We start from the raw sequence: 12,880 nt of genomic DNA, 5'->3' as shown, positions 1-12,880 counted from the left end.
GCCACCTCTCCTTGGGGTCTCTGTTTCCTTCTTACAGGTCACAAGGGCCAGAGAAATTTGGGGTAGGGGGATCAAATAGGCCCAAGTCTAAGGAATCAGACTCTTATGATCAGCCATAAGAGGATTCTGTCCCTTTAAGGGCTAAGAAATCAGTTAAAAACAAAACAAACAGGGCTGGAGAGATAGCATGAAGGTAAGGCATTTGCCTTGCATGCAGAAGGACAGTGGTTTGAATCCCAGCATCCCATATGGTCCCCTGAGCATGCCAGGAGTAATTTCTGAGCGTAGAGCCAGGAGTAACCCCTGAGCACTGCTGGGTGTGATCCAAAACCCAAAACCAAAAAAATAAATAAATAAATAATAAATAAATTTGGAGCCAGGAGATAGTACAGTAGGAGGGTGTTTGCCTTGCATGTGGTCCGCCTGGGAGGGACCCGGTTTGATTCCCAGCATCCCATGTGGTCCCCCAGCCTGCCAGGGATGATTTCTGAGTGCAGAGTCAGGAGTAACCACTGAGCGTCACCGGGTGTGGCCCAAAAACCAAAACTAAATAAATAAATGAATCAGGAGGAAGAGCATGGTGAGGAGGTGACAGGCAGTGCAGGGTGAGAGGGACAGCATGGATCTGCCCACCAGAGGCTCCCACTCTGGCGAAGACTGTGTCTTGTAGAGCAGGAGAATATGCCATCATGGGACAGGGGGGGTCTGTGCCCTCGACCTCCATCCTGTCACTCAAGAGCACATGGCCCACTCACGCATGTCAAGTCCTGGGGACTAAAGTTAGGTGCATCCTGGGACTGAACAGTACACTTAGGATGGGCACCTGGAAGGATTTCACTCTGTACCTCTAGAGTGTTTCAGCTGTTTCAGTTTTGTTTGGGGGAGATGAAGGGGTTGCTTTTGTTTATTTGGTCTTTGGTTCCAGGATCCACATCTGCAATGCACGGGCTTACTCCTGGCTCTGCGTTCAGGGATCAGTCATGGAGGTTCAGGGGATCCTATGGGGTGCCAGGATTGAACTGGATTGTACCGGACAACGCAAAGCAAGTGCCCTCCCCCATATTTCCCCTTGGACCCCATATGCCTTTTTTTTTTAAGTATTCCTTGGGATTGATGCAAGCATAGATCCTCTTGTTGAGGAACTACCCAAATGATGGCAGAGAAACTCCACTAAGGAGAGTCCTGGGGTTAAAAACTCAGTTTGGACGCCGGGGAGCTGGCTCCTAACAATGTTTTATGGCCTGAGTCCCTCACTGTGATGCCTGCAGGGATACTAGCTTTCCGCCACCACGAAACACATTCCACAACCACCGGGACCTGGGCAAGACAAATGCACAGCGTTATTTTCATTGTTTTTATTGAGAAAAATGGGCCCAAGTTTCTCTACAAGGTCTAGGTGGTTTGTTCAGCTCCCACGATAGAGGTGGGCTGAGAACCCACATGGCTGGAAGTCCCCGAGGCTGGAGAACATGGTCAGTGGGACTGTGCCTCCCCGCTTTCCCATGGGAACCTCTCACAAAGAAGATATGGACAGAGGGTCTTTACAGGGTCGCTAGTTAGAGTCCGGTTAAACTGGAAGGGGATGCTGTCATGGGGTGGAGTTCTTCTGAGATGAGACAGAGACAAATGCATGCATGGTGGGGAACGCAGAAAGGGCAGATCTAGAGACTGGAAATACGAGGGGGCTGGGACATGTGAGGCCACAGGCTCAAGGCAACAGGGTTGAGACATACAAGGCCACAGACCAAGGGATCACTTCTGGTGCTGCTCTAGTACCAGGGATCAAAATGTGGAGCCTAGAGCACAAGGGAAGCCCACTAGAAATCATAAATACCAGCCCCAGGACACCTGGCCATAGCAGGTAACTTGTTAGGACTAAGATAGCAGGAACTGGGGAAAGCCCCCACCCCCACCCCCACCCCATCCCTTCTAGTTTAAAGACCATGGAGATGAAACAGCTCTTGTATATACCCTATATAACTTGGCTTGTAACACCCAGGCTGGGGGTGTGAAGGTTACACCTTATTTTAGCCAAAATAAAGGTCATCCCTGGTCCCTTTGTATGTTTGTTTACAACTTGGTTTCATCCAAAACAAAGATTGTCTTCTATGTAAACCTGGGCGGGACAGGCTCAGGATAGCCTAAACTATCTGCCCTTACTCTGTCCTTACTGCCCCATCCAGGGGTGGTCTCTGGACTCAATAAAAAGAGAAGTTCTGGCAGGCAGATGGCTCTCTATATGTGGTAGAAGACTGCCAGACTACATGTGTTTCATCCTCAGCCTGGTTTGGATTATTTCATGCACGACCCTAATTCAGATTTATTCACCTGGGCTTGGAGATAAGGCACATGGAGTGATTTTACATGGGGGAAGGGGCTGCTTCCTGCAGAAGGTGGCCCTGAATGGTCTGTTTGGAGCTTGTTGCTAGATGAAATAAAGCCTGGATTTGCTTTATTTCAATGGTGTGGTCTTGTCCTTCAACTCAGGACTCTTAACAAAATTCGGGCCAGCTACATGCAAGGTGAACACTGTAACCCCTGTTTATCTCCATCACATCCTAATTTATTTTCCAGCAATGATTCTAGCCAGGTCTACATGGAGCAATGGAGAAGTCAAAACAAGCCTGATGTCCACTGAGTCATAAAAAAGAACAGGAAGTAGATTCCAAGTACGCTGCCTGCCAAGTGATTGTTTTAACCTGCTAAGTACTTGACTACCACGCTACTCGGCCCTTTCTGAGTGTTTCTGAGGTACAAGCCCTGGTGCCTGTCCCACCTGTAGGCACCCCACAATGGGGGTGACCCCTGTTCTTCTCCAACTAAAAGGTGCTGCTCAGAGAAAAGGAGTGGCAGGAAACTTTCCTCTCTGGAGTGTCCTGTCATGTATACCAAGGGAAGCCCTGATGCTCGAAGAAAGGGGGACTGGCCCACTCTGGCCTCCGGAGAGTGTGACTTATCAGAAGCTGCTAACTCGGATAAAGTGCTCCCCTGATCCACAGCAGGGATGGTCAGTGCAGAGCGAAAGAAAGGAGGACCACGTGAAGGCTGTGGGATTTTGGTCTCTGCAGTCACGGGACAGATGCTTGTGTAAGAAAAACCCATTCTAGGTCTGATACTCCCCACCATGGCCCCAGTGGCCCCCAAAATTGCTGGGTCTGCGCATTCCATGTCTGTCTCAATTAACTTCCAGAAGCAGTCCCCAACCCCTGAGCATTACTTGGGAGAACACACCCCCCAAAAAAAAAAAAATACAGGAGCCAGATTGATTGCACAGTGGGGAGTGCATTTGCCTTGCATGTGGCCAGTCTAGTTTCAATCCCTACTATCCCACAGGCCTCCCCACATCTGTCAGGAGTGATTTCTGAGTGCAGAACCAGGAGTAACCCCTGAGCACTTAACTGCCCTTCTGATGTAAGGGCTTAACCTGGCCTCTTTCTGGGGGAATGAACCAGGTCAGCAGAGCAGGAACATTCCAGAAGCCCTGGGGTAGCGGTGTGGCAGTCAGGGCGAGCAGGGAGGGGCATATCCAGGACATGGATCCTCACACACAGGATGGCCAACCCATGATGTGCCCCCTTCCTGGGAAGTTGCAGCCTGCCCTAACTCCCTTGGGCCTGGCAGGACACCTAGATCCAATATGGGGAATTGTCTGGGCCCAGGAGGCAGGAGCCTGCATCAGCTGCAGGCTGGTGGGGTCAGTCCTAGCAGACTCCAGAACTCAGCCTGTTTAGAAAGAGGGCGGGGAGGGCCCGGAGAGATAGCACAATGGCGTTTGCCTCGCAAGCAGCCGATCCAGGACCAAAGGTGGTTGGTTCGAATCCCGGCGTCCCATATGGTCCCCCGTGCCTGCCAGGAGCTATTTCTGAGCAGACAGCCAGGAGTCACCCCTGAGCACTGCCGGGTGTGGCCCAAAAACCAAAAAAAAAAAAAAAAAAAAAAAAAAAAAAAAACCCAAAAAAAAAAAGAGGGCGGGGAGAAGACCCTCCCCATAGGTCATACACTAAATGTGTCACATTAGCACGAAGAAACACAGAGGACAGAGTCAGAGAGCCAGCTCAACAGGTTAGGCACAAGCTTCCTATGTGGGGGGCAGGTTCCAGCCCCAGCACCTCACAGGTCCCCTGAGCACCACAGGAAGCCTTTCCCGAGCACTGAGTTGGAAGTATTGCCAGGTACGGCCAAGCACAAACAAAAAAAAAAATAAACAAAAAAATGCATATTGTAGTTTTTTGGACACGCATTAAAAGGTAGATAGGGGCCAGAATGATAGCATAGCGGTAGGGCGTTTGCATTGCATGCGGCAGACCCAGGTTTGATCCTTAATCCTCTGCTCCCATATGGTTCCCTGAGCCTGCCAGGAGTGACTTCTGAGCACAGAGCCAGGAGTAACCCCTGAGCACTGCCGTGTGTGACCCAAAAACCAAAAAAAAAAAAAAAAAATTCCAGAACCTTCTCACCACCAACCCCCAGAGGAGTGGCCCCAACCAAGCTACCTGCCTCCTTCATGTTCTGACAATTCTTTTTTTATTTTTAACTTTATTTATTTGATTGGTTTATTGGTTGGTTTCTGGGACACACCCAGTAGAGCTCAGGGGTCCTCCTAGCTCTGCACTCAGAAATCACCCCAGGCAGGCTGGGGGACCAACCATATAGGATGCCTGGAATCAAACTGGGTCCCACCCCCCCCAAGGTGGGCTGAGTGCAAGGTGAATGCCCTACCACTGTGCTATTTATTCATCCAGCCCCATGTCCTGACAATTCTGATTTTGTTTTTTGTTTCTGGGTCACACATGGCAGCGCTCAGAGGTTCTTCCTGGGTTTACGCTCAGAAATCGCTCCTGGCAGGCTCGGGGACCATATGGGATGCCGGGATTCGAACCACCGTCCTTGTGCACACAAGGCAAACGCCCTAACTCCATGCTATCTCTCCAGCCTCATGTCCTGACAATTCTAAGGCTGAGGAGAGGTACCCCCTACCAAGGAAGTCATCATAGCATCAGACATGAACATGCAGGGCGCTCAGAAAGGGCCTGGCCCAAGTGTTACCAAGAGGAGCCGGTGCCCAAGTCACTGACTGGGGGCTTTAAAACTCTAGAGAGGGATATGGATCCCCCAGATCTTAAGGGGGTGCCCAGAAATGATGCAGTTTCCAGGGAGCCCCTGACGTGTCTGTGTCTCTAGTACCCATTACAGGGTGGGAGGCAGGACAACTCCCAGCTCTGACAGACACCTGAGTCACAGCCCCTCAGGAACATGGCAGGAAGAGAGAGTCACAGCCTCACCCGCTCAGGTCACCCGACTGAGGCCCAGAGCCCAGGCTAGCAGCTGCCAAGTCCCACGTTCCTCTCTCGGGGCTGCCCAGAGAAGCAGACGGGATGAGAGGGGATCCCAGATCTGGGGTGCTGTCTGATGGGGCAGAGATGGGCCTCACATTCAGAGAGGCAGGTTTCCAGGAACACCGAACCCCAAAGATGCTCAAGCCTGAACCTCACCCCCAAAATACAGTAGGTGGTTTTAGCGAAAGCGATTTCTGACAGCAACTCGGGATGAGGAACGAGGTCGGGCACACGCAGTACACTCCATCCTATTCCCACATCTCACCTCCCATTGTACCTGCTGCACTCCAGCCGCTGATAGGAAATGCCCCAAGATGCTGCTAAGAATCACAGGAAGGTGCAGAGAGCCAACCTGGACATAAACACAGCTCAGAAATACACCCCCCCCCCCCCGCCCCAAAGCTCAGTGACAGCATCATCTCCCGCCCAGTCCAAGCACCTCTCTCCACCCCCTCAGCTTCCGCCTGTCAGCCCAAGCTGTGTCCCGGCTGGCGCTCAGCCTCCAAGCATGAACTCCAAGTCCACCGGAGCTGGTGATTTATGGTTCTGCTGAGAAACTGTATTAATCACCGTAACTTATAATTGAGCTAATCCAAGAGTCATATGTGGCCGATGACACAACGCGGAGGCGAAACTCGCGCCAACAACTGAGCCGCAGCATGTTCTAGAGTGGGGATCCTCCCTCATATCACTTCATCTCCTCAGAGTGGGGCCCTCCCTCATCTCCTCAGAGTGGGGCCCTCCCTCATCTCCTCAGAGTGGGGTCGTCCCTCATCTCCTCAGAGTGGGGCCCTCCCTCATCTCCTCAGAGTGGGGTCCTCCCTCATCTCTTCAGAGTGGGGTCCTCCCTCATCTCCTCAGAGCGGTGTCCTCCCTCATCTCCTCAGAGTGATGTCCTCCCTCATCTCCTCAGAGTGGGGTCCTCCCTCATCTCCTCAGAGTGGGGTCCTCCCTCATCTCCTCAGAGTGGGGTCCTCCCTCATCTCCTCAGAGTGGGGTCCTCCCTCATCTCCTCAGAGTGGGGTCCTCCCTCATCTCCTCAGAGTGGGGTCCTCCCTCATCTCCTCAGAGTGGGGTCCTCCCTCATCTCTTCAGTGTGGGGTCCTCCCTTATCTCCTCAGAGTGGGGTCCTCCCACATCTCCTCAGAGTGATGTCCTCCCACATCTCCTCAGAGTGGGGTCCTCCCTCATCTCCTCAGAGTGGGGTCTTCCCTCATCTCAGAGTGAGGATCCTTTCTCATGTCAGACTGGGGTCCTCCATCCTCTTCGTGCAAACCTGCAGGGAAGGCTCTGAGTGGAAGGCTCCAGCCAGAGAAGTGCCCAGAACCAGCCTAAGCCCAGCCAGGGGAGCAGAGCCACCCTGTGTACCCATGGCGTGGGGCCATCCTGGGACCCCTCCACCCAGACGCCCAGACACAGCCAGGTAGCTGTGCCTGTCACAGCCCCCGAGGGATCACAGAGGCCTGTTCCCAGGAACTAATCAAAGGCCTGTTATCAGTGACCTTCTCGGGGCAGCCTTTTCCACCCTGTTGATCAGAGTCTGGCCATGATAACGGAGCCTTTCCAAGGCCCTGGACCTGAGAAGCCTCAAGAGGCCTAGGAGGCAAGGCTGCAGGGCTGAGGAAGCACGCAAGTGCCGAGGACAGAGAGGACATCAGTCTTACAGTTCCCCAAGGGTCAACGAGGACATCAGGCTCTGGATGGTCCCCCGGACTGTCCTTCCCCCTCTCCTGAGAGGGGAGTGAGCCAGGAAGTGAAACCCAGGCTAAAAGCACTTCTCCACCCCGACAGTGGACACAGAGGGTCTCTGGGACACTACACCCCTCAAGGGCAGAGAACAGCTAAGGTCAAGTTCAGAGGCCAGAGGGGAGTCTGGCGATACCAACCGGCTTCTCCCCCTCAAATGGACTGAATGTCAGGAACACAAGCAGGTTGGCCCCAAGCCCAGACAGCAACAGGGACCATCAGAGAGTTTTAGGGAATGTTCTAGAAACAGGAAGGAGAGAAGGAAGGTTAGCTCAAGGGAAGGGAACCAAGTAGGTAGCTGGGAGGATGGAGGATGGGGAAGGAGGAAAGGGTGGACGGACAGACTAAGGGAGACGGATTGGCCATTATGCTACAGGCATGTTGGGCCTGAAAACATGAAAAGCATTTGCAGAAAGTCGATTCTGACCCTCTCTGTCCACCAAGACTTCCTGGAGGGGCAGAACACAGTGGGGGGGGGGGGGGACCAAGCTGACGCCCCCTCGACATTCTCATGAGGGTCACGTAATGGGCAAGGGAGGCCAGGGGATTAGCTCATCTCAAGTGAATCAGCCATCCAGCCAACAAAGGGAGATTCATGCCGAGGGCACCAAGTGCTCAGAAAAAATCAAACAGGGCCCTTATTTACAGACTGTGCGGGCCAGGCAGGCTGCGGAATGAGCATGGGGGGTGTCCAACTGGAAGGGAAGGAACTGTGGCCCAGATCCCCAGGCACCCCAGACACCCCACCCCAGGGCAGAGGGCAGAGGTAGGTCTCAAGCATCCCATGGCTGCCCATACAATTGCGTCGGGTTGGAATTTGGGGGGGGGGGTTTGTTTCGGTTGGTTGGTTGGATGGTTTGGGGGCTACACTCAGGGCTTACTCCTGGCTATGCTCAGAAATCACTCCATGGCCCGGAGAGATAGCACAGCGGCGTTTGCCTTGCAAGCAGCCGATCCAGGACCTAAGGTGGTTGGTTCGAATCCCAGTGTCCCATACGGTCCCCCATGTCTGCCAGGAGCTATTTCTGAACAGACAGCCAGGAGTAACCCCTGAGCACCGCCGGGTGTGGCCCAAAAACAAAAAAGAAAGAAAGAAAGAAATCACTCCATATAGGATGCCGGGAATAGAACCCTGGTCGGCCATATGCAAGGCAAATGCCCTACTCTCTGGGCTGTATCACTCAAGTCCTAAATGGGGGTCTGTTTTGCTTTGCTTTGTTATGGGGTCACACCCAGCAGCTCTCAGGGGTGACTTCTAGCTCTGTGCTCAGGAATCACTCCTGGCAAGTTCTGGGGACCATATGGGATGTCAGGGATCAACATCCGGTGGCCTACATGCAAGGCAAAAGCTCTCCCCGCTGTGCTGTCACTCCAGCCCTGGTTACTGTGTTTTAAGTACCCAAGCAGAGCCCAAAAGACTCAACACGAGGGTTCAAACAAACTCCGTGGGGCCTTCCGAGTGAGCCAGATATCTGCAGAGGAAGGAGACGCCAAACATGTCCTGAGTGGCGGGGATGGAGTTTGCGGCCCCTTTTCGGCATCCGTCCCGGGGGAGGTGACACACGAGCGACCAAGGCAGCGGCCACTGCTGCTCACGAGATGAGATGCAGGGACTGGCGACCACCAGACAGGTGCGAGCAATTGCGATGATTTTCCAGCACTTGATTATGGGGGGTGGGGACAGGAAGAGCCTTTCCCCAGCAATTACTCACAGATGGCGAGTCTCACTTCTGACACAGCCATTGGGACAGAGATGAACAAACAAGGACCTGTGAGCCTGCAGCGGACCGACCAAGGGGCATATCCCAGCACAGTCCAGCACCCCAGCATGGTCACAGTTCTCTCTTTCGTTCTCTGCCCCTCCTCTCTCCCCTCTCTCCCTCTGTCTTCCTCTTTCTACCTTCTTTCCCTCTCTCTACCTTTTCTCTCTTTCTCCCTCTCTTCCTCCCTCTCCCTCTCCTTCACCCTCTCTTTTTCTCTCTCCTTTTCTCTTTCCTTCTCCCTCCATCTCTCTCCCTCTACCTTTCTGACCCCTCCCTCCATCTCTCTCCCTCTACCTCTCTGACCCCCACTGGACCACCAAGCCCCTCAGACTGCCCCAGGCCTCCTGGGCTTGCAACAAAGCATGAAGCCCAGGCCTGCACCCTTGGCCAAGAAGCAGAGTCCAAAGTCAGGTGAGCTGATCTCAGACAAGCCCAGCTCAGGCCCAGAGCTCCAGGATGGTCAACTGGGGGCCACCCTGCCCATCACCAGTTCTGACTCCCAGCTCCGGGGTGGGTGGTAACCCCAATGTGTGATGATGAGATTACAGAGGCATCGCTGGGCGCCTGCCCTATGGAGTTACTGAGAGTAAAGGATTAAAGCCACCAATTTAAGCCCTCGGGTCCTGGAGACACAGGGATGACCCACCTGCTAACACTCCTGCAGCCTTAGGGAGGATCCATGAGGATCTAGTCAACCAGAGCTGAGGAAAAGAGCAAAGGTGCAAACCAGCTCAGAAAAATAACAAATATCTCATTCAAGCTTCCACAACCGCCTGGCGTGGGAACCAGAGAAGAGCAAAGATCCCAGGGCTGGCCCTCATTGGCCAAGCAGAGATCACGTGCCTGGCCCTCAGCCAATCCCTGAGGCCCACCCAAAAATGAGCATCTCTGACTGGTCAGACGCCTACAGGAAGGCGGACCCAGACTGCAGAGCTTCTAAATTAGAGAGTGGGAGAGTGTGAAGGGAGGTGGCAGCAGTGGGTGGCAGGGCCAAGAGTGCACACAGAGCAGGTGATGGATGAAAAAGGCACCTCAGGAGGATGGGGCGGCAGGGCCTGGGGGCCCAAGGACCCATGGAGATACCCAGAGCATCTCTGTCTTCTCAACAAACAGCCCTGAGAGGAGGGTACTGCACCCCTGCAGATGAGAGGTGAAGGGACTCACAGAGGCCACAGACCTTGCAGGGGGTTGAACCCAAACATCTACTGCCTAGTCCATGGGCCTGGATTTCAGGGCAGCCCAGGAAAAGTGAAAAACATTTTAAAACTGGTTTGCTTTTGTTTTGGCTTGAGTTTTGGGTCACACTCGACAGTGCTCAGGTTTTTAACTCCTCACTCTGTGCTCAGGAATCACTCCTGACAGGCTTGCTTGGAGGACTATGTGGGATGCTGGGAATCGAACCTGGGTTGGCCATGTGCAAGACAAACGCCCTCCCCGCTGTGCTGTCACTCAGGCACTTAAAACTATTTAGCAAAGGTGGCTTGAGAAACGAAGGGGGGGGGCGGCCTGCATGCAACGACCCGGCTCCATCTCCCCTCAACGCACACAGCTCTGAGCTGTGCCGAGACACCGCTGCCTTTTCCGTCGCCCTTAGAAAATGATCTGAGCTGACAGGCAAATTGATCACGTAGGAAGATCAGGCCGCTAAGGAGCTGATGCAGATGAGCTGGTACAGACTCCCGGCCATCAGCCTCCTCCCTGCTCCCCCCCCCCATCTTCCTCCTAAAATAAGCAGATCTTACAACAGCTGGGCCCAGGCACACGGGAGGAAACTTAGAGTGTGGACCGTTGGTTGCAGGGAGGGAAAAATATCAGAAAGAAATGAAACAAGGGCTGGAGAGATAGCACAGTGATAGGGCGTTTGCCTTGCACGCAGCCTACTCGGGAGAGACCCGGTTCAATTCCCGGCATCACATATCTCCCCAGTCTGCTGTGGGAGATTTCTGAGTGCAGAGCCAGGAGTGACCCCTGAGCTCTGCTTGGTGTGGCCCAGAAACCAATGAATCAATACATAAAATGTTAAAAAGGAGAGAAATAAAATAAAATTCTAGAATGATCTCCTGGTACTGGATGTAACCTTGCCCAGTCCCATGAATGTGTCTGTGGTGCCCGCTGCAGAGATGCAAGCTGGAGGCCCATCAGGACCCTGTGGGGCTCAGCTCCAGAATCTGGGGACAGGCAAGAGCCCCAGACTGGCCCTCTAGGCCCTAAGCACCCAGGATGGAGCAGCACTGACCCTCCAGGCACCACAGCAGTGGCAGGTCTTTGTGTTCTGGGAACCCCGTCTTCCATTGAGGGACTCACCAAGCAGCACTGGCAGATCCAGTGACAGACCCCAAGATGGGTTGTGTGGACCCAGAGACCCAGATGAGAAGGGGCTAGACCCTGAGACCACGTTAGTTTCTGGGGAGACCCGTAGGCTACTGAGGGGTGCCAGGAGGGGCAGGGAGGCTCAGCTGTTGGCTCGAAGGGGTAAAGGGGTGAGTGAGTGTCTGTGAGTGTGTGTGCATGTGAAGGATATGTGTGCAAGTGTGTGAGAGGAGAGAGAGAGAGAGAGAGAGAGAGAGAGAGAGAGAGAGAGAGAGAGAGAGAGCTCAGAATGGTGGTGAACTACTGAATCCAAAGAAAGAACACAGCAGGAAGGACTCGCTTTGTACACACTGACCCATCTCAGATGCCATCCCAGCATCTGTCATCCCCGTTTGTTCCCCAAGTCCCGCCAGAACGATCCCTGAGCACAGAGCCAGGGGTCAGCCCTGAGCACCACTGGGCGTAGTCCAAGGGGAAAATAAGAGAAGAACCAACAACGGAGGACAGCTCATTGCTCAGAGCTCCTCGGGGTGCCTGCCTGCACGCGCTAGGCTGAGGTGAAACCCCAGCACGGGGGTCAGCCCCCAGCTCCGCAGGGCCCACAGAGGCCACTGCCAGAGGGAGCACGTGACTGGACAGGGGGCAACCATACAAGGCTTCTGAACACAAAACAAAAACTCCAAAATCCACCACGCCGTGAACCCAAGGAGTGGCTGGCAGCTCGCCCAGGCTGCCTTTTGGGGCCACCTGGGGTCCTGAATGAGAACAGCCGGAGGAACTGTGTTCTAAGCACCAGCAGGGAAGTAGCTGGGGCCAGAGGGCAGGTCCCAGGCAGAAGCGGCCGGCTGAGACTGCTGGTCCCCCCGCAGGTCCCCAACAGCCTTCCAAGGGTCTCCTGAGCTGTGCCCGCCAGCTCTGCCTGCAGCATCCAGAACCACTCACACATGTGCTACTATTTTTAAAATGTTACATAAATGCGACTGTAATTACCAAACCCCGCTCATTCAGAAGCATCGCGAGTTGATGGCAATGTTTGATCCGTGTTTTTCAAGCCCACCGTCCTTCTCCTTCTCCTTCAGGAGAGCTGGGGGGTGATTTTCATGGGAAATGGGGGTCTTTGTTCCCGATCAGCACAGGCTGCAAACACCCACTAACCACTGCTGACCCCCCCGGGGTGAATTGTGTCCACGGGAGGTCAGTGTTTTCTGTCTTGCTTGCTCGCAGCTCTGTCCACACAGTGAACAGCAAGCCCGGGAGACTGGTGAACAGGGAAGTGCAGCTGTGTTACAATAAAACTTTATTGACACAAACAAGGGGAGGGCCTCTGCTTGGCCCTGGACCCCTAATTTGCTGATGCCATCTTAAAGGAGACAGAGAATAAACAGCCTGTGTCAAGAGCCCAGGTCAATGTGGGGGGTCAGCTGCAGTGTGCCCTTCTCTAAAGTGCTGAGAACTGATGGGGAACAAGCTAAAACACAACAAAGTTAGTCCACTTGTTTCTGCTGACGTACAATGGATGAGCCAATGATGCCATTTTAAAACCATGTCTTGGGACCAGAGGATTAGCACAGCAGTAGGACATTTGCCTTGCACGCAACGGATCCAGGATGGATGGTAGTTCAAATCCCGGCATCCCTACGGTCCCCCTTGAGCCTGCCAGGAGTGATTTCTGAGCGCAGAGCCAGGGAGTAACCACTGAGTGCCACCAGGTATAACCCCCCCCAA

General features: G+C 53.7%; 1 protein-coding gene across 1 annotated transcript in view; it reads right to left on the bottom strand.

Annotated features, from left to right (window-relative positions):
- Window positions 1-12,220, bottom strand: part of LOC126002006 (transmembrane protein 132B-like) — a 101,968-nt gene extending 89,748 nt beyond the window's left edge. Inside the window, exon 1 of the mRNA XM_049769200.1 lies at window positions 12,151-12,220. Coding sequence (XP_049625157.1) covers window positions 12,151-12,169 — 19 coding nt within the window. The 5' untranslated portion in view covers window positions 12,170-12,220. The remainder of the gene's footprint in view (window positions 1-12,150) is intronic.
- Between the last annotated feature and the right edge of the window lie 660 nt (window positions 12,221-12,880).

The sequence above is a fragment of the Suncus etruscus genome, chromosome 2 (assembly GCF_024139225.1).
Source record: "Suncus etruscus isolate mSunEtr1 chromosome 2, mSunEtr1.pri.cur, whole genome shotgun sequence".
NCBI lineage: Eukaryota > Metazoa > Chordata > Mammalia > Eulipotyphla > Soricidae > Suncus > Suncus etruscus.
This window is presented reverse-complemented; position numbering and strand designations above follow the sequence as displayed.